General features: G+C 44.5%; 1 protein-coding gene across 1 annotated transcript in view; it reads right to left on the minus strand.

Annotated features, from left to right (window-relative positions):
* Positions 1–22,235, minus strand: part of LONP2 (lon peptidase 2, peroxisomal) — a 78,462-nt gene extending 56,227 nt beyond the window's left edge. Inside the window, exons 1-6 of the mRNA XM_006034971.3 lie at positions 22,172–22,235; positions 17,425–17,556; positions 16,208–16,330; positions 14,743–14,906; positions 11,644–11,738; positions 9,661–9,919 (exon numbers count right to left, since the gene is read on the minus strand). Of these exons, the coding sequence (XP_006035033.2) occupies positions 9,661–9,919; positions 11,644–11,738; positions 14,743–14,906; positions 16,208–16,330; positions 17,425–17,547 (764 nt within the window). The 5' untranslated portion in view covers positions 17,548–17,556; positions 22,172–22,235. The remainder of the gene's footprint in view (positions 1–9,660; positions 9,920–11,643; positions 11,739–14,742; positions 14,907–16,207; positions 16,331–17,424; positions 17,557–22,171) is intronic.
* Positions 22,236–22,242: the final 7 nt, after the last annotated feature.

Consider the following 22,242-nt stretch of genomic DNA (forward strand, 5'->3'; position numbering starts at 1 on the left):
GAAACAAAACATGTACCTTGCTGTTAAAAAAATGCACTTACAGCTCCTGGAGATCTCTCACTAGTACAATAGATAATAATAAACCTTAGAACATATTTCTCAGAATGTCTGAAACTAAAGGATTTATTTACAATTATGTCTGGTTAAAAAAAATCCTTACGACCAAGACCAAAAACCTTACTATGCAAGATTTCTTATTGACAAATGCTGGTCTCATTATCCTCATATGCGTTCTCTATCCTGCTAAGTATTCATTCATGTCTACAGCACCAAATATAGAGCAACTTTTAGGAATGTAAGATTACCATTCAAAGCAAAGCATCATGCTACTCTTGAAAGTCTTCTACATACATTTTGAAGAGAGTAAACGTCTTAAAGTGCTCTTACCAACAGGATTGCTCCCATTCAGGTATATGGTTCAGTAAAAGATTTAACAATTACAAAAGGAAACAGTAAGTTTTGCAGGCAACTTAAGATTTAAAGTAGTAACAAAGATATAAATATGTTACCAGAACAGATTTAGTAGACTGCTGGATAGAGATGTATTTTTAAGGTTTGTAGCAGACTACTGTGAAAAGTTTAATCAGATTTACTCAGACACACACAGTTGCTTGCAAAATTTGTTTTAATTTCACCCACTCTGGCCGAAGCAGAGATGATACAGTATTATTGGGGGGGGGGGGGGGGGTAAAGTTATGTGTAGGGGGGGGGGGGGTGGGGGAGTATAACAGTGTTTTGCCAAAAATGCCTGCCCTAGTGGTGCATAATATAACTGAGTGAAGATTATAAGGGGGATCTTTTGCTATATGACATACTTACAGCTTGCATGTCAAAATACATCTGAGTTGAAAGATGGTTTAGATTTTAGATAGCTTACAAGCCAATTTTGCATTTCAACAGTGAGATGTATTTAACTGAATCTGCAAATGCTTCAAAGCATACTTCCTATAATTTCCAGGTGGGAAAGTTTTTAAATGTGTAAGAGCTATATATAACTCTTAGATGAAAACAGGTCCTGACGACAACTGAAATCACTAAAAACGGGGGGGGCTTGTCTATGTCACTCCTGGGCTGTACCTTAAATTGCCCCTGTGAAGCAAACCCTGCCCAACTGCTCCAGTTTAACACATGACAATTCCCAGGAATGATGCAACATAGCTGCCTTAATGCTGTCCTGAGCATGCATTCGGCCCTGCTCTCTCTCTCATGTGCTTAGTGGCAGACAGAGTAGGAGCGAGTGGGTGAGGTTTGCTCCATGTCAGCAGCCCCAGCTGTGACTCAGAGAAGGTACCAACACACAGGGCTTAGCTATTAGAAATTGTTCAGTTCAACATTTGGATTAACACACAAGACAGCTAAGTGAAGAAAATAATGGATCAAAGAATAAGAGGGTTAATTTTTGCATAAGCAACTTTCACAAAAAATTCAGTTTCCTTGGAAAAAATTAAGATGTTAGTTTAGTGCATATGAAACACCACCTATTCCAGTTTCCAGAAACAAAAGCCATGTCCATGCTACAGACATGGGATGTCTGGCATGGGAATACTAGTATAAAGTACCAGAAGAGGTCCTAGTATGGATGAATCTATACTGAAAAAACTGCAGTATGTACCATTATCAATAAGCCACATGCCACAAGTCAAATGAGCTATATCAGCAAAAGTTCAGCTTTTCTAATTCTATACTAAGGGCTTCTGTCTGCATATCTACATAGGTCAGTGATCACACCTCTTCTTGCACCGGACCAAAACAGAATATGCCAGCAGAAGATTACAAAGCCAGGGACAGAAGTTACATGTAAACTGGTTTAAGTGATCAGAAACTGGTTTAAACCTGTAGCAGAACAGAAGTTCAGTGTAAATAAATCACTTTCAAAAATGGCCAAAACCAATTTAAGATAAACCTGGCTGGATGTAGTATCAGATTTAACTGATTTAGGTCAAACCGGTTTATGGAACATCTGTCCCAGATCCCTTCTTAGTTCAAGTTACTTCACAATCCCCCAGCATCCCAGGATGCTTTGCAGCCCTGGACTATGCTGTCTGCTCCAGTGGAGAAGGGACTGCCCCTCCCCTCTGCTCCCTAGCCCATTTCTTGCCCATGTCCATCAGCCCGTAGGGATGGGGGGAAGGGGCAGGGGAACAGACCCCCAGACCCCTCTAGCCAGGGTCAACACAGCACACAGGGGAGAGGGAAAGCCCCTGTGGTGGGGGTTTCTTGACTCTTGGCAGCCCAGGGAGCAGGGGGGGGAGGAATTCTGCCACAGGAGGGAGAGAGAAGGCTTTCCCAAGGCCCTGGGAGTATGAGCACCAGAGAGCCCCCAGTTGCAGGAGAGTGGAAGAATTTCTCTCTACTCCCCAGGCTATCCCTGAAACTCGAAGGGCTGAGGCAAGCAGCTGTGGGGTTCAGGAAGGGAGGAATTCCCTTCAGCTCCCTGGGGCTGCCCTGAGCGGGGGTGGGAGGGAACCTCCCCAAGGCAGGGGCTCTCCAGTGCCCCCATGCTAGACTGCATGAGCAGACACCTGGACCAAAGGATGACTCCTCCCTCCTGTGGCAGCTGGTTCAGTTGGTTATTGGTTCAATCTAGGCAGTTCAAAGGAAGCTGCCTAAATTCAATCAATTCACCTCAGCTTTTTGACCATCTCTACTTAGCCTAAATGTACACCTGACCAGAAGTATATTGCTCATGAATAAGGGGTGATGCAATATAAGTTAGACTACTTGCATATGACAGGTAATTAGAATAATGAGTTGGTTGCTGATCTTGCTTGCACCAGCATGACTAAAACAAGACTCTATTCTTGTTTCAAAGAAATATAAACCAAGAATGTAAAGCTATGACATAAAACAAACCAGACATAAAACAAAGCAAACAGTGCAGAAGCAACTTAAAAACCCCCCCCACATTTTTAAAGTTTCTAGTAGGTTTTAATTTTCCCTGTTCAAGAGAGAAGTTTTCTGCTTTCACGTTTGATGCAAATCTTTACATATGGAGTATATGAGTGATGACAGGTAAGGACAGCTGGAAGATGTCTGATAAAGCGGTTCTGTTTTTGTACAGCAATGCTGACTTCATTTTGAGACTACAGAACAGTAGCGGCACTCATAGGATAATGAAAAAAGGATTCACATGAATTCCAGCTGCAAGCATGTGATCTGTGCTTAAATGGGAAAAACTAGGTGTTTCCATACTGCCACATTTGTGCATCACATGGAACTGCATGCTCACCAGAACACGTCTGATGTCCCAATGCTGTAACTACTTTTTTTGCTGCTAAATCAATTCAATATACACCCTTTCTCCTGCAAACAATCAGTAGCCCAAAACAGTGATTGATAGTTTAGATTTTTTAAAGAACAAAAACAAAAGTGATTTAAAAAAATGGATCTTTTAAAAGCACTAAAGATACACAGACATGTTGCTACCATGTTAACAAAACTTTCTTCAGTGATTTCAGCATGGTTAGAGGCCAATAGATACAACACTGGCCAGATGCATTAAGAACGACGCATATGAGTAATTTCAGTCTTGTGCGTCTTTCAGCTTAGGCATCAGCCTACATACTGTTTTCTACAAAGCAGCACACATCTCTTTCCAGCCACTCCTGTATCTCTTTTCTCTTGTTTCGTTACCTTTAAATTTATCTGATACTACTCATCAAACAACTCTACAGGTATGTTCCTTTTGCTAAGTAAAACATACTAGAATACAGTTTGCATGAAAAGTTATATGGTACAATTTTATTCCAGCCCTGATCCTGCAATGGGAACCTCATGGATTGAGCCTTTCACCTGCCTACAGCCCCAGTGAAAGTACCATATGGATACAAAGGCAGGCTAAAATGCAGAATCAGGGCCAATTTAATTGAAGGACTTTATGAAAGCTATTCATGTATATATGGAAAATAAACTGGACATATCTGCAGAAAATTAAGGGTTTTTTTACTAAATTGACATGCAAATCTGACACGTATGAAAACAGTTGTGTATTCAACAAAAGCAGGGAAATTTCAAAGCAGATTTACCAACATTTGTGGTCATCTAGCCCCAGCCCCCTTTCCTGCCTATGCAGGGGGTCGGACTCGATGATCTATTAAGGTCCCTTCCAACCCTAACATCTATGAACGTCACATTAACCCATCCTATTGTGTGTATGGATTCCCTGGACACCTGTCCTAACATTACACAGATGACCCTGAAATGCTGGTAAGGAAGGACGTTTAGATTCAGCTATTAACTAAATGGATGACTAGTATATACACATTTTTTGGTCTTCAGCTATTTATTTCTTAGCTTGATATTGAGTTACATTAGAAGTACTACCTTCTTCCATCATGTAAAATATTGCTAGCCAAACATTTTTCAATCAGTCTATTTTAAGAATACTTATAGTTAGACTAGCTAACTGCCCGTCAACAGTGATGGAGGGGGGGAAGCAAGCAGGGATGGAGCCCCATGCCCCGCCCCGTCTGGGCCCACTCCCCCTTTCCCTCCTGCTGCTTGGGATCCAGGCCTGCTCCCCCCACCCCTGCTGCAGCAGCAAGGGGAGGGGAGGGGAGGGGAGGAGCCGGGCTGGCGTAGCAGCAGGGCAGCAGTGGTTCCAGGATGATCCAGCAGTGGCAGGGGGACAGGAGGAGCGGCCCTGGGCCTGAGGGTAGGAGGAGGCTTGCTCCTCCCCTCCCCTAGCTGCTGCCACGTGGGGCAGGCCAGGAGCTCCCCCCCCCCCCCCCCCCCCGCGCCGCCGCCACAGCAGAGCAGCTTCTTCCCCTGGTCGGGCTCGCTCCTCCTCCTCCCCTTCCCCCACTGCACCCCCCCACTGTCCCCCTGCCTGGCCCACTCTCCCCCTCCCCTCACTGCCACCACAGCCACAGTGCACCCACTCCTCCCTGCCCCCCACATCGGGCCCACTCCACCTCCCACCACGTCGGCCCTGCAGGCAGAGACAACAGAAGGGAGGAGGGGCATGCCAACGCCTGTACTGGTGGCCTCGCCCCCCCGCGGCACACTGACCCCATTCCCCACCGCTGCCACCTCCAAGGAGCAAGGGGGGGAGGGACGAGGCCAGCTCTGGTGGCCTCGTCCCCCTCCCCCCACTCCACTCCATTGTTGCCACCTACAGGGAGCAGGACAGGGGGGAGGGGGGCAAGGACAGCTGTGCTCCCCCTCGCCCCCCCTCCGCTCCATCCCCTGTGTCCCCACCATCATGGTGGCGCACTGCCACCTGTCCGAACACTTCTTCACACTCTGATTGGCTGTTTGTCAGCCAATCAGAGCGTGAACAAAGTGTCATGGACAGACAGACAGATTAAGGCCTTTATACTATTAGAATAGTTCTCTTTGTAAAGCTTCAATTTAAATAATGCATATAGAATAATATCTGATAATGGCCCAAAGCATTTCATTTCAAAACTGTATTAAAGGTCATTAAAATAAAATAAAAATAGTGTTGCACAATAAGGATGAGCTGAAGAATGTGAAATAAGATTGATAAAACTGTGACTAACTGTTGGTAACTAAAGAAGTTACTGATGACTTCAGTAAATGATGCAGGCAGAGCACTCCCCTGGAAACTGAATACCCAGACTGAAGTCCTACCCCCAACTTCCTCCTGACAAATATGTTACTTAGCATCTATGTAAACTTCTTTCAGTAGTATTTAACAGCCTCTAGTGGTTTCAGTTTGAATAGCAATATGCAACAAACTTTTAATTCTGTATTTAACAAGTGCAAAGTCATCTAAAACACCTGAATTAAGAATATATGATCTATAATACAGAGCTCATATACTTATATATGTAGGCAGTCTTCTACCAATGCCTGAATAATTTGGAAACATGGTAAGACATTAAAAAGTCTAGTCTTAGCTGTATGTCCCCCCCTCCCAAAATCCACAAACTTGAACACGCCTTGGGCAAGCTATAAACTGCATGCTATCACTAAAACACATACAGGATTCACTTTTCAAAATTTAGCTCTCAGTGACAGGAGAATTCTAAAATTCCCTCTGAAACCAGAAGTTTAATGTTAGTAATATCCATTTTGGTAAATATATATATCATGGTGGGACATGCAAGAACAGAACGTTGTTCAGCATTAACAGAAGTTTAAAAACAGTTTCCAACCTGTTCTCTGCGCTTTGAAGCACATCAGTTTTTTAAAACAAAAAACCCCAAAAACAAAACAGAAAAAACAACCCACTGTTCTGGATTTAATGTTCTGCTCTAACAAAGTTGATCTGACATTAGGCAGTAAAAGTGACAGACAATTTAACTGACTAACAGAAAGAGAGCTCAAATTATTTTAAAAACAGCTACTGCACTAAATAGTAGGAAAATCATCTGTAAAAAAGGGAGCCAAGATGCAATGTATTTCATTTGGTTTGATTCTTTTAAACTTCTCTGGCACCTTGAAGCATTTGCACAAACACTGGATATCTCATACTAAAAACATGAGGCTCCATTTTGAATCTACTACTGAAAACTGGTGTAACAAGTTCTTTTATAACAGGAGTGCTCAACCTCTTGCCTGCAGGCCAAATGTCGCCCACAGAGCCATGGCATCTGGCCTGTGGGACTCCCCACAGGTCAGGAAATTTGCCAGTGGTGGAGCAGTGACAGTTAATATTGCTACCCTTCCCAATGCCACACCCCACAGGGGTATATGACTGTGGGAGGAGGCAGTGATATGCCCATGCCCTGCCCCTACCCCTCACTCCCAAGCCACAGTCCCCCCAGCCCTGCTGCTGCCCCTCACTCCTGACCCACAGTACCCTGCTTCCAGACTATGCTGATAACCTTTACTCCCAACCTGCAACCCCCCTGTCCCTGCTGATACCCCTCACTCCTGACCCAAAACCCCCTGCCTCCCCCAGCCCTGCTGATGCCCCTCACGCCCAACCTGCAGCCTCCTGGCCCCTCCAGCTCTGCTGGTGCCCCTCACTCTTGACCTACAGTCCACTGCCTGCCCCTGCCCTGCCCTGCCGGTACCTCTCACTCCTGACCTGAAGCCCACTGCCTCCCTCCTCACTCCGAACCTGCATCTCACTGCCCAGCCCTGCTGCTCATGCAGCTCCTTAATGCCCCAGAAGAACCCCTCCTCACCCACCCCCTTCCCCTGCCCTGCTGCAACCCCAGTAGCAGCAGGCATGCACAGATGCGCGCACACATGCACCTCTGCCTACAGCTGCCTGGCTGCTGGAATCACAGCACATGATTCCCTGCCTCCAATCACCTTCCCCTGCTGTCCCTAGCCCCAAGCAACTCCTTACTGGGGCAGAGGCAGAGCAAGATCCTGGACATTTGCTGATATTTTAAAAAACTGCCCTGACAGAGATGGGAGGACCCAAAAAGAAGACATGTCCAGGAAAACCCAGCTTAGTAAACCTAGCTTTCCCCCCCGCCCCCCGCAGGGCTGGTCTGGGACTGGGTCAAGCCTCCTTCCTCCCTATCCCATGGGGATGGGTTGGGGATGGGCCATACTCCCTTGCTCCATGAATGGCTGGATGGGGTCCCAGCACGACCACCCTGGGTGTTGGATCGGGACAATGAGCCAGATCCGGCCCATGGATGGAACAGGCACCACCCATCCAGCTTGTTGGCTAAAAAGGTTGAGCACCACTGCTCTATACACCAAGGTCCATGTTTAACTCTAGAAGAAAACATACAAGCAAGATAAATAATTGTTGGAGAGCCAAAAAAAAAAGCACGGTGTCACTAGTATTTAAGGAAGAGATGTGGCTTCTAAGTGAAATCTTCTGTCTATTGACACTGATGAAATAAGTGGATGAAGTTGCGGCTGGGAACTTTTGGTCTGCTGGAACTTAGAAACCAATGGCAGGCCACATAGGATCTGCTAACACAGCTATCCAAGGCTGACTAGTATGCCTTATATTTCAGGTCTTCTTATTGTATTTTCCTTGTGCAGACATGGTTTCTGTTCTTCTCTAAATGCAGTAAACATGAAAACCATCAGTAACTACAGCTATTGCCAAACACTGGGAAAAGTGTTACACCTCAAGGTGAAGGAACTGGTAAGAAGTGAATAGGTAATTTGCATAAACTAAAGGGAAAAAATTAAATACAGTCAAAATTTATTAAGTAATAAGATGGAAAGGATTCTTGTTCATGTTTAAAAAAAAATGAAAAAAATCAGTTCTTTTGGATTCTTCAAGTTCAAAATGAACCACTGAATAAAGTCTTGTTGAAATAAAGCTAATGATGCTGAAAACAAAATATTTTCAATTCCACAAATATTATAGCAATATTCAAATTCTGTTTTTCCCCAGCATCAGTTAAGTATCTGCTTCACTGGATGAGGTGTGCACCCTTATATGCCTGACTAATAAAAATCAGTTGGTGTTCATCTGGTATTTCAATTAATAAAAATATTAACGGGGAGAAAAATCAGAGCCACCCAGAAAGAATAATTGTATGCATGACAGTTTCTCCTGAAGTTCAGTTCCAACCCGCCTAAACACAGGAGATGGAAGTAGCCATCCAGCTGGGAGAGGAACACCCCACTATTCTTTTGCTTTGCATTTTCTATCTTAATTTCTTCCTAATAATAGCGATGTCAGAACTCACACCATTGCCTTAAGAGAAAGTGTCCTGGGATAACGGGTAACAAACCAACTAAGGAATAATCTTTGTTGATTATCAGAAAATTTTTAGCTTTATAACATTTGGAAATGCACTGAATTTCATCTTGGACAACAAAATTTTTAGAACTGTCCCCTTCTCCTCCCATGTGACATGTACTGGTCCCTGATTAGGCAAAGAACCTTTTACACTATTTTCAAGCCTGTAAGAGTTCCAGATCTACAGATTCTTAGTAAGCTTCCCAATAGTAAGCTTCCTGCTAGCACTGATTGGAGACTAGCACTGATGGTGATTTCATATAGATCACCATTCTTGTAGCAAATCCTAGCTTAGTAAGCTACCTAAATTGCACTGAGCGAAAGGGATTTTTGCAGGCCACAGAGTCGATTTTACAGCCTTTTCACAGCAAGCCCACCTCTCACCACTGATTGGCCAAAGGCCCCTGGTGGCCCTGCCACTCACCACTGATTGGTCGAGAGAGCAGTCTGTTACATGGCCGGACCCTTGCCACTGACTGGTGGAGAGGGGTGGGCTGCCCTCTCAGCCAATCAACAGTGAGGGGCGGGAGGCAAGAGGGCAGAAAAGGCAGGCCATCTTGGCTGCACCCCTTTGCACTGGCAGCTCCCCACTTCCCCCCAGCAGGCTGCAAAGCTGGGCCGCAGTGGCTATGCGGACTGCTGACACACTGGGGAGCCAGCACTTTTTTTTTTAGTAAGTGTTGTTCTTTTCTTTTCTTTTCTTTTTTTTTTTTGGGGGGGGGGGGGTGTATTTCACAGATCTTGAGGACAATGCAAAATTTCACAGCTTCCACGAAATCCACAAAATTGCACGTTAAGTAGGTTTCTACACATTATATACTCTACAACTAAAACAAAGAGCAGCAGCAGACAAGGTTAAAAAGCCCAGTCGCTCTTAATATTCAACATCCTTCAATATTATTATTTCCTTTCTATAACATTCATGTCACAACTAGTGTTTTTAGAAGCATTAATTACACTAAAGATCAAAGAACTACCAGAATATACAGTAGAAAACTTTAAGCACAGAAGGAGGATAAAGATACCTGTGGCCTCGAATGTCCGATTGGTCGCATACTCCTCCTAAGGCAATCCTGTGGAACTCTCGACCCAGTGTCTTTGCAATAGATCTTCCCACGCTAGTTTTACCAACTCCAGGGGGACCCACAAAGCAAAGAATGGGTCCCTTTAGGTTGTTTTTCAGTTGCCTGACAGCTAAATACTCCAATACTCTCTTCTTCAATTTCTCCATGGCATAATGGTCATTATCCAGAAGAACTCTGGCTGCACGAATATCCAGCCGGTCTATGATACACCAATAAGGATGTCAGCATATTTTCTTTTAAAATTAAACGCAACTATTTCTATATGGCAGACAATGTTTACTATTGTATGTGAATGGCAAAATCTTAAGTGTCCCTAGAAGCACCCACCAAAAAAAACAAACAAACCAATCTCTAAGACTGACGGCACAATATTCAAACCACTACTAATTAAGTACATTTCTCTCTTCCCTTTTTGTAAGGAAGTTAGCCTGTATGACTTGACTATATAGTTTTTTTACCCCCTTGCCACAGTTTTAGAATCTCATGTGGGTGAACAACAGGCATACATTGGTTTATAGCTAGTCTACTAGCACTGATTGGAGACTAGCACTGATGGTGATTTCATATAGATCACCATTCTTGTAGCAAATCCTAACAGAAGAAAAGGATAGTGTTTCCTCCCTCTAACCTTTCCCAAAAGATTGTTTTTGACAGCCTAAAAATGTTTACAGATTGGGCTAGATCAGGCATGCACACTAGTGTGGGGCCTGATCCTGGCATGCAGGGCTGGGTGGAATCTGGATCTGCAAGTGGCACCAGGCAGAGGCGATGTGGGGTCCCAATCCCAGCATGTGGAGCTGGTGCAGACCACAGAACCCAATTCCTACAAGTGGGGTCAGGGAAAGATAGCATGAGGCCCGATAGCCTGATCTTTTCATGGAGGGCTGGATGGTAGTGGTGTGGGCTCCCAGGGCCCCTACCTCCATGCACAGAGCCCAGTGGAGGCAGCACATGAGGCCAGGTAGGGATAGTGTGGGCCAGATCCAGGCACAGGCCTGATCCTTGGGCACAGGGCCAAGGCAATCCAGTCCATGGACCAACCCCATACCACTCATTTGGCCAGTGGAGCCAAAAGGTTGAAAACCACCGATTAAAAAAAAGAAAGAAAGAAATCAGTAGCCTTCCTAGAGTCAATATTAAACAAGTAACCTTCATTGCATTAGGGTATGAAAATGGTAGGTTTCTTAGGGGGACTATCAAAGGAGTAAAATATTGGAACAACTACAAAATTTGTCTGACCAAGGCCTAAAGGAATTAGGGGTGCCTGTATATGAGTGCGGAGGCTGCTCCAATGTGCTGTAATTACAGCGCATTGGAGCAGATGCAATTAATCAAGTCTGCTGGAGTGCAGTAACTACTGTGCTCCAGCAGCCTCCTGTGTCTTGTGTATGTGTCCCTGCACTTAAAAATGGCAGCAGAAGTGGGGGCACTTAAACTAAAGCTCGGAACTGCCATTTTTAAGCACAGGGACCCAGATACATAAGACACTGTGGCACGTTAATTAGAGTGGCACTTATAGGCACCTTGCCCCCCCCACCAAAACATATGTAAAAGTGTCCTATATGACTTGGTTCCCAGTTGAAGCAGGAGACTGAACTTAATGACACAAGAGGTTCCATTCAATTCCATATTACCAAAACAGTGGAAAGAATTATTTTACAAAATAATAAAAATGTCAGGACCTGCTGAAAGAAAAAAGAAAAACTAACTCCATTTATATCATCTAGACTGCTTGACTAAAAGATAATCTTTCAATCAGGAAGAACTAAACATCAAATTAGCACATCAAGGCAGTTTTTGCTGGCAGACAAAAATTCAAGAGCCAGACCCAAGTACACACAGCAAATGTCAAATGACAGACACTTCTCCTAGAATTTCTGCATAACACATAAGTAGTATCAAAGAAGGCTAAAATGCACTCACCTTTTGTACTTTTGTTCCACGGAAGTTCCACCATCAGTTCTAAATAATTTCTGGTCAAAGCATATTCTGGCATTGATTGAGGCATCTTTTTTAATCTAAAAATTATTTGAATGAAAAACTGCATAAGAATATTCAGGAGATGGAAAGCACAAGATGAGATTTCCTTCCCTTCTACAAAGGTCCATTTCTGGCACACTGAAGTCCACAGCATTCCCTACTACACTGAAAATGTTAATGCTACAAAACAATGCCCTGCTCATTTTTAAGATTGTAAATCACTAAATTAAAACAGCATGTTCATAATTAGCATAAAATAGCAGCATCCATTCTTAACAGGAATATTACATGGCTAATAATTAGAGGTGCAGTGATATACTGGTTGCATATCAGATCAGCACCGATGAAAGAAAAATTAACATTATTGGATATTGGGTTTTTTTGGTCAGTTTAGCCGATAGTGCTGCCAATAAATATGATATACCTTCTGGCCAGGGCCCCACATGCGTGCACATGGCCCAGAATGCAATCAGGCAGCATGGAGAACAGCACCCTGCAAGTAAATCTGCAGAGGGGAAGATGCGCTGGGCGGGGGGGGGGGGGGGCAGCAACGACGGCGGGGGGGGGGGGGTCAGATCAAGGCCCCTACAATGAGGGAGGGAGTGGGGCAGGGGCAGAGGCTGGGGATGGGGGCACTGCCCAGCCAAGGCAGTATACAGGACCCGGAGCCAGGGCAGGGTTGCTCTGTATGCTATCCAGCGCTTGAACTAAAGCACATTGGACAAGCTTTAGTTTAGTTTCCGCTGCTGCCAATTTTAAGCACTGGGATGCTGATCCCCACGGCTCTGCCCTAATCTCTGCCCCAGCCCCTGCCTCACTGCCTGCTCACCACCCTAGCTGGACAGCACCCCCAGCCCCTGCCCCACTCCCTCCCTCACTGTGGGGACCTCGATCTGCCCCCACCCCCACACTCCTTCCCTCCCCCACACCTGTTCCCCTCCAGACTTACGTGCAGGGAGCTGCTCTGTATGCTATCCAGCTGCATTCCTGTAAATCAGTTATTGGATCGGTATCAGCCAATATGGCTGGTTAATAATCGGCTATCAGTATCGGCGAAGAAAATCTTTATTGGTGCACCCCTAAATATAATTTCTTTAAAAAAAATAAATAAGGCTAGATTTGTCTCACTGATGTAGGTATGCAAGTTCCACATGTTGCATATAACGTGTGTGCACAACACCTAAAGCACGTTCCTAAATCAACATGGATCATTAGCTTTTCACGTATTACTTTACATGATTCACTTGAAAGAATATGACACTTATCTTCATTTAAGACCTTCCTATATCATACCCATCTTGGATTTGTTTTTTAATAACTGCAGTGGTAATGCCTTGCAGTATTTCCTGACAGCCCTTCCATTGCTTTACTGCTCATTCTGTTGAATAATTTCTACCAGAAGCTGGTGTTAGTTCCCTGTATTAGTTATAGAAGACTGTGCAAACCAGCACTTGGGCCTCCAATAACCAGATTATGTGTACAGGAGACCCTCGCCATTCGCAGGGGATACGTTCCGGAAATGCCTGCGAATGGCAAAACCTGCAAATACTGACGGGGCTCCCTGTCAGACCCCACAGCTGCCACCTGCTCCCCCCATTTTTTACAGGGCTCCCCCACAGTGCCTGGGGACTGACCTCATTCCCCCCCCGAATGCCGCCACGGCTGCTCTGAGCACTGCCGCAGCTGCCTCGGGCTGCAGAGAAGATGCCACCACCGCTGCCTCCCTCTCTGTCCCCGGGGTTCCCCCGCAGCGCCTGGAAACCAACCCTTCCCCCCACTTGAGCACCGTTGTGGCTGCCTCCAGGGGAGAAGATGCCGCCACCTCCCTCCACGTCCCCAGCGCTCTCCACCTGCCTCCCGGCTCTGCCCTCCCACATGAATATTTGAATCCGCAAATCTGGAGATCATGAATAGCAAGGGTTTCCTGTACCTCTTTTTACTTATGAGTCTGTACAAAAAGTGCAAATGCAAGGAGGCAGCAGAGATTTAATTCCCTTGAAATATACCTCTAACATTTCTCACCTTATTTCTATTTTGGTAATTTCAATACAGAGAAAAACAACTAAGTCTCAGTTTGACCTGATGGTTAATACACTACACTGGAACTCAGGAGACCATGTCAGGAATGTATCTTTTGCCATCCTCAGGAGAACCTACCCAAAACCGGCCAAGTTCTAAGCCTTTGAAAACTACAGCTTGCCAATACTCAGCAGAAGATTTAATTTTAACAGCTCACGGCCCCAGACATTCCATCCTCACTCCATCCAGTTACAACTCTTATTTACCCAGATCATGTATATACCACCCCCACAGACCACCTAACAGCCTCCAGCCTAGGCAACTGGGCTGTTCATAGTGTTGGGGGAGAAGATGGAGTTGGCTGCAGCATGGCAGGTAGAGTTAGAAAGTAAGTGGCTATGAGGGGAAGGAAATGCCAAAATTAAAATTATCTTTGAACTCATAATTTGGCCCTTTTGTGAATACACATTCTGATAATCTCATTACATGATCATGACTATTGTCTCTCCAACAAGCCTTTTTGTGGTTATTCATTATTAACCAAAGATGGTACCAATGCTTTTTTTTTTTTAAATAAAGGAAAGCAACATTTTCTGTCATCCAACAGAACCTGCATCATGCGATCAACACTAATTTCATGATAGCGTTCTTCCCCTTTATTTTAATCCTTTTAGCTATTCAGATCGTTTAGGTTACAGACGTATTTTGTATCATGGCGCCACAAAGGTCAAACTTTCCCTACTATATATTTAAAGACCGAGAATGTTATCCATTTTCAGAGGTATACAGAGGCTTAATGTTTGTACTGTAATGTTATACCCATTTCTAAACATCACGTGCTTTCTTAATTGTGGGCACTCTAAAGAGATGAAATACCCAGGCATAAAAACAACTATTTCTCAAAATAATCAGCAAAAAATAACATCACAAGAAAAAAAAATATATGGCAAGACTGGCTAATTTAAGTCTTAAAGTAAATTAAACAATTAAAAAAGGTGCTATTTTAGAGGCTTTATCACCTACCTCTTCATTTCTTTTAGACATACTTTAAGAGCTTGCTCTGACATACTGGATATTCTAATTTTCTTTTCTAGCATGACAACATCATCATGATCTTCCTCTTCCTCCTCTTCCTCTGCAGCACCTGGAATGTGATTGAGCCTTCTAATAGGACGAATAGCTACAACCTAAGAAGCATAAGAGAGGTACACAGTTGCACCTCAATATCTTTTTGAAAAATCATACTATAAATTGAGGTTATGAGAAAGAACCATAAACTACTGCAAGAAGTTATTTGATCCATGTTATAAAGAAAATCAGATCTGATTACAATTCATAAACTTACTCGATACATAATAGCATCTATTAAAATGAGCAGACAGGTCCTTTTGAATCTATCTACAAAGTACACTAAGATTCCAGATGACAAGAAAGAAATCTGAAGGTACTGTTAAAATGCTTTTCAAATCTCTGTAGTATATTCTATAGTAATTACAAAGGTCTGACCTATACTGTTAGAATAAAGTAGGACATGACATAAAACTTTCAAGAAATACATGTCCCAGAATCAAAGGGGTGTACAGAAGGCGCATCTATACAATGCCCTACAGCAACATAGTGGTGCACTACAGCGAAGTAGCGATTGTGCAGGTCCACATGCGATTGCCAGCTACACTGCCGCAGCAGAACGCTCCCCTGGTACTTCCAAAAGGAAGTACTAAAGCACGGTGACATGTAGACAGGCTCATAAAGTCCCAGCTAAAATAATAATTTGTTGTAAAATGTCTTCTTAGAATAAATAATAAGAGTTGAAGAAAAATCAAACTCAAGAAAAAGAAACAGCTAAATGAAAACACAGGTTTTTCTTCTCTAATTACTTCTCTTTCTTAAGGAGCCACATTGAACTTGCACGTCCATGCAGCTTGCAAACTCTGGTTTGACCCCCTTCACCCTCTACTTCCCATGAAAGCAATTGCTCATCATTAGCAAATATACATGGCTGCATATATACCAAATTGTGATGTGATGTTTTGGCAACTTATGGATCTCAATTTGCTTCATGGATAAACCATTACAAATTTTAATTCTAACACTGAAACCCAACAAAGTCCATATTCTGAAAGAATCTTCAGTGTGAACTTGAAAGCTCTACTCAAATTTTTCACTTTTGTGTATGGGACAACACTCAACATGCAAAAAGAATTTACAAAAGTATTAATACCTTTGCTATCAATTTGTATTTGTAATGGATGTCAAAAAGTGAAAAATGTAAAAGTGTCACATTTTATTGAGCCATCTAGAAAACCATTAAAAATTGCCAACTTGTGTATGTTATGTAAGTCAGATGTTCATACAGGTTAACTATGAGTATGAAAAATTACTCCCACAGATTAAACATGAATGACTGCAGGTTCATTTTTGGAGGCCACTGTTGAAAAATGACCTGACATTATTACATTTGAAAATCCTGTATTTAGAGGTTTGTTACCCTTTTATCATCATCCTGTTTGGGTTTTCTGGTTTTCTGAAGCAGCTTCAGACCTTCAATCTGTCGAACAAGCAATGGTATAGTCATCTTGAACCGTTCCTCCAAGCTAACAGCATCCAAAATCTAAAAGCATGGAATAAAAATGAAAATAGTTAGCAGCATTTCCCTGTATCATTTAAAGTTTAATTCCCAGCAAACAGTAACTTGCAGATGTCCTTTGGATTACTAATACATTTGATCAGAGTCAGGGCAGGTACTTTTCAAAAAACAAAAACAAAACCTGCAAGAGTGCCCATTAACAGAAAAATGGAACACGCAGTATGTGAAATGACTTCAGGGTTTGCATTTGATGTTAAACCAGAGCAAACGCAACTGGAAATATTCCAACCCAAGAACTGAAAGAAAACAGACTAAATATGAGAAGCAAAGGAAACCTTTGAAAACAGAAATAGCCCGGTTTCTAATTGAGATTAATGAATATGTAATACCTTGCTTTGTCTTAATGGCAGAGAAATGCACTTGCCTTAAAAGAATTTTCCAGAGTAAAGGTGGAGAAATGTGGGGGCCATAATGGCTAGTTTTCACTAGCCATTTGTATACAGCATTCGTTACTGAGCTTCTCAGGTATTCGATAAAGGTTTGAAGTATATATAATACTTGCAGGACTGGCATCTAATACCCTCAGAAATGATACTGCTGCTAAGAAGCTGGGAAATTAAAAGCTAGTCTAAGCCTACTTCTCTTTCTAAATGCACCTCTTTATTCTAGGTGTGTCCCCTGCAGCATTCATTTCTCAATTATTAAGCTTGAGGGTACAACCCAGCCGTCTGAGAAAACTGTAGGATGATCTCCTCCAGTAATCCCACAAGCCCCAACTTCTGTCCCTGATTTTTCCTTTACTTGTGTATGTGTGTACACACACACCCCTTCACTTTCATACTGAATTCCAAATATGTTCATATGAATCACAACATTTAGACAAAGAATCTCTTATTAGGCAAATGAAACTTACTGTGGTTTCCTGCCAAGCAAGTGACAAATAATTTAGAAAAGGAAAAAAAACCCCAGAGATTTTCACCAACAGCTGAACAGCTAATGGTGGAGGCACTCTAGTCATCTATAACTCAAGTAAGTGTTATTCTGAAGTTATCTAATAATGCATTAAAATACAAGTACCAAATCCTTTACCCCCTCCTTGCAGGTTAAGAAGGCAATACCTGAAGCTTCTCTTGGTTGGTTGTGCGAATGATTGAAGTCAGTATATCAGGCAAAGCTTCTCTAGGCAAATTGTCTAAAAGTCGTCTCAGCTTAGCAACTGCAGGGACAGACATATCCAACATCTCAACCAACTATAAGGAAAACAAAAAACAAAAATCCCAACCATCAGTATTTTCCTTTACATGTTTATTTGATGGGAAAAAAAGATGTTCAGATTTCACTTAAGTAAATATTAAAAAAAAGATTAAGAAATAATTGCATCTCTGAAAGGAAAAGTTTTTATTACCTAGCAAAATAACTTCTTTTGCAGTCTGAAAACCCCCCAAGATATACTCATTTTCTAGGCCAGTCAAAACTTTTGGGTTTTTTGCCTTCTTTGAAACCAATGTTAAAATAGTATCAGTGTCCAAAGATTTCTGCAATCCCGATATTCTGTTAAAAGGAAAAGGAAGGAGGCAAAAAAGTTTTCCATTCACATTGTAAAAGATTTTTCTGATCCAATAAAGTGTAAAAAGAACAACTCCTCTGAATTTGGATTTGTACATCCTTTTTGAGAAACAGAATTTCAATATAGTTTGGGGACTGAGCAAAAACAGATTTTTACTCACATCTGAACTGAACCAGTGTTCCCCTGAAATATGGTTCTACAGATTACCAAAAACAGTTATTATTTCTCTAATATTTGAAAGTATAGTACATATCACAGAACAGAGTCATCAGTCCATGTGCTACAGCCTTCCTTTCAAATGTTCTTGTCCTTACTCCTGTCTTCAATTCATCACGTCCACTCAGTTTTCCATTTTTTATCTTCAATAGAAGTTAGGTTGTCCAACTTCTCAGCAGCCAAGGGCCAGACAAAGTGTCTGATGGAGACCTGGAAGCCCCACAACCCAGGGGATGCCCCCCCCTACCTCCACACCCCTAGTCCAGCTTCCCACCCACTGCATGTACAGCCCAGGCCAGCTCTCTCCCTCTCCCTTCTATCCCTGCTGCGTGCGCAGCCCAGACTAGCTTCCCCCTTGCCACATGCACAATCCAGGCAAACTACACATCCTCCACCCCACACAATCTGGCCCTGCTCCCTCCCATGCCATACACATCCCAGCCCTCCCTAACCCATGCACAGCATCCCCACACCTCTCCCTGCCACCCACATTGTGCAGGCAGCCCACCTGAGCATGCAGCACAGGCAGCCTGGCTCCCATTCCTGAGCATGCAGCCCAGCATCCTTCTACTACACATGCAGCATGGACAGTAGGGCTGTGCGAAATTTCACTGTGTGTTTTGTTTCAAAGCTGTTTGGATGTGTTTCAAGCTTGAAACAGAGAAATCAAAACGAAACAAAAAGCTTCAAAACAGCTTTGAAACAAAACGAAACGAGGGTACTTGAAACATTTTGAAAGTTTCAATACCTTTCAAGTGTCAAAGCAGCCCAGTGGCAGGAGGCAGGGGAGAACCAGGGCTGTGCTCCATGGGGCTCCACAGCCCCAAGGAGCACAGCCTGGAGGCAGGCAGAGCCAGGGCTGTGCTTGGATCGGCTCTGCCACCCCCATGGAGCTCAGCCCGGCGGCGGGAGGTGGGCAGAACCAGGGCTGTGCTCCATCTTCCACCGCCAAGCTGAGCTCCGTGGGGCTGCGTGGGGCTTCCCCCTGCCTCCCACCACCAGGCTGGATGACAGGAGGCTGTCATTGCTGCCTGGGGCCAGCAGCAACATCAGTCTTCCCTGGTGCTGGGTGCGGGCTGTGCCCAGCGCCGGTCCCAGTCAGCAGCAGCAGCCTCATGTCATCTGACGCAAATCCGGGGGCCTGCACCCCCAGGAGGAGTCCGGCACAGCCCCACAAGCCTCCCAGGGGTGTGGGCCCCCAGATCTGTGCCGGATGCCAGGAGGCTGCCGTTGCCAGCAAGTGTCATGAGTTTTGCTTTTTGAAGTTTAAGGTGGTTTCCAAGAAACCTCTGCATCTATCTCCTTGAAACTTGGCAGGCTTCATGCCCTCAGAAGGGGCTACTATCCCTGCAATATAAATCCAAATCAGGCAAGAAATGATAAAGTTTTAGGCATTTTCATGATTTCCCATTATAGCCCACGGGAGAAACGTTAAAACACGTCAAAACAAAGAAACAGTTTAAATTAAATGAAACTGGACAGTGCTTCAAAATGAAACCAAATGTCAAAACACTGTCCCTTCAAAATGGTGAAACAGATGTCAAAATGAAACAATGATTGTTTCGCACAGCCCGCCCCCCCCACCCATGCCACTTTGCCCTCAGGAGCAGAGGCAGGAAGCAGAAGCCAGAGGAAGGCAGCCTGGCAACCTGGCCACTGCCACAAGGGCAAAGACTGGGGGGGGGGGGGGGGGGGGAGGCCACAGGCAATGGACCCCACCATGGGTCACTTGTGGCCCATGGGCCACCAGTTGGACAGTCCCAGATTACATTACAATGACACATACCACAGAAAGCAATTAATCAACTGAAAATACTTTCAGTACTATGTGTCTGGAGGACTGAAAGGTACTCTTGATTGGGGTAACCCTCAGTTTCTTCACCCTACAAGCCCAGGAGAATGGAGTCAACAGAACACTCTTCTGTTAGCCACTCAATACTGTTACAGAATGGTCTGAAGGAGCTATCACAGACCATTATGAGAAAGAGCCAGGGGAATAACAGGATCAAAAGGCCTGCTCCAACATATATTTGTTTAGCAGTGCTTGAGGCAAAGTTCACAAAGCGTGGCACATGTAAAAAATGTCTTTCAAAGCAGGCCTGGTATCTACTTACCAGCTTTAAATGTCTAAATCCAGACTCACTACTGAAAAGGAACACACACCCACAATTCTTCTGTTTCCAGCAGAGGCAGAATTATTTCAAACAGCATTTCCAGTGCACCTCACAGGGACACTGCAAGCTGGGAGACAAAGTTAAGCCTTTGTCTTCTATCTAATTCTGTGAAAAATTCTAAAATACCCCATTTGGTTACTTTGTGGGTCAAAGTCTTTTTAGTTTTCTCCTTCAGCAAATCTACTCAGGATGACTTCTTACCTTTTAATCAGAATTCGTCACACTCCACCACTCACTCCATTAAAATCCCTCAATGGCTATTTCCTCAGCCCTCACAAAAGTGAAGTTAAAACATGACTACATAAATCAAAGGTGGGCAAAGTCCAGCCCATGGGCTGAATCAGGCCCAAGTGGGACTCCATTCCCCAGCAGTCCCTTCCTTTGTCACTGTAGCCAGTTTCCATGGAGACCCCAAGAGTGGGGGAGCTGTAACAGCATGGGTTTCCATGAAGACCAGCCCCAGCAGCAGTGGCAGAGCACACGGCTGGGCAGGGGAGCTGTTCTGGAGCTGGAAACTTGTAGTGGTGACAGTGTGGTCCAGAACTGGGGCAGAGCAGAGATCTGCTGCCCGCATGCCCCAAGCACGGGCACGCAAGCAACAGATCACAGCTCTGCCCTGGATCCGGACTATGCTGTCACCACTGCAAGATCCCAGCCCTAGCCCTGGAGCAGCTCCCTGCCCAGCTGCATGCCTTGCCAGTGGTGCTGGGGCTGATCTCCATGCAAACCCTGGGTGCACACTGTCACAGCTCCACAGCTCCTGGGGTCTCCATGGAAACCAGCCTCAGCAACCCAGGCAAGGGCTGCTGAAAAACAGAGTCCGGCCACTGACCAGATCCACCATTTTGCACCCCGGCCCCCTGATATAAATACTACCAGCAGGGATACCTGTACAAATTAGGCCTTTCAGTGGGTTTGCAATGTTGCCAGTAATTTGAAGACAATGGGATCATGTGGTCGCAAGCAGAGGCATAGTTTGCTCTGCAGATCCAGCATTACTGCCATCATGCAAGGAGATCAAAGAACTCAGCTTGAATCTTAGGGTACATCTACACAGCTCGATGCAGTGCAGGGCAAAGCTAAGCCAAGCTAGATGGAAGTGTGCGCTCTCAAATATTGAGTTTCCGTGGCACAAAGCCACACCATCCAGCCATACCAAGCTCAGTGATGGCTTTGGAAATGGACACAACATAGCTGCATTAGCACACTGTTACATGTGAGCTAACAGGCCAGTGGTTTACAACCCATGCTCCACAGACCCCTGAGGGTCCACAAACTATGTCTAAGGGGTCTGCAAAAGATGACTATAACCACTCAAAAGTATGTGAATACCCACGGTTACAACTCAAAGGGGTCTTCACCTCCATTCAAAATGTTTTGGGGACTGCAAATGAAAAAAGATTCAAACCACTATGCCTGGCCTTTTTCAGTACTCCACTAGCCCAGAGGATCTACACTGTGCTGCCTTTTGCCTCACAGACAAACTCTTAGAGCCAGACGAGCTTTGAAGACGGAAGAAAGGAAAGCTTTTACTTACAAACTGAGAAAGTCAAATGGGAGAATCTAGACAGGAGCCAAATCCTGCTAGGCCGTTTCCACGTTCCCTTTTGCCTTACAAATGTGCCACCAGGCTACTTCCTCCCACCTCTGACCTGCCCGAACCCACTGCTTCAGCAAAGCTCCCTCACCCACGTGCTGACCACACAAGACAGTCAGCAATGGGAAAGTGCCAGCTGGCTGGCAATACCTGCTTGGCCAAGGACACCCGGATCCTGCAACCAGTTCAGGGAACGCAACAAGCCGTGGCCCCAGTTCAGGGAACATCCAAAAACCTCTGGCTCTGCAGCAAGGCCAGGAGGCAAACGGCAGCACCCACAGCTAGAGGAGACCCAGGCGAAGACGGCTGACCTGCACAGCGTACTTGTAGAACTGCTCCGACAGCTCGCCCAGGTCCTCCTCCGCCTGGGGCCGGCGGGGGG

This window comes from Alligator sinensis, unplaced genomic scaffold, assembly GCF_000455745.1.
Source record: "Alligator sinensis unplaced genomic scaffold, ASM45574v1 scaffold1107_1, whole genome shotgun sequence".
In the NCBI taxonomy this organism is placed as follows: domain Eukaryota; kingdom Metazoa; phylum Chordata; order Crocodylia; family Alligatoridae; genus Alligator; species Alligator sinensis.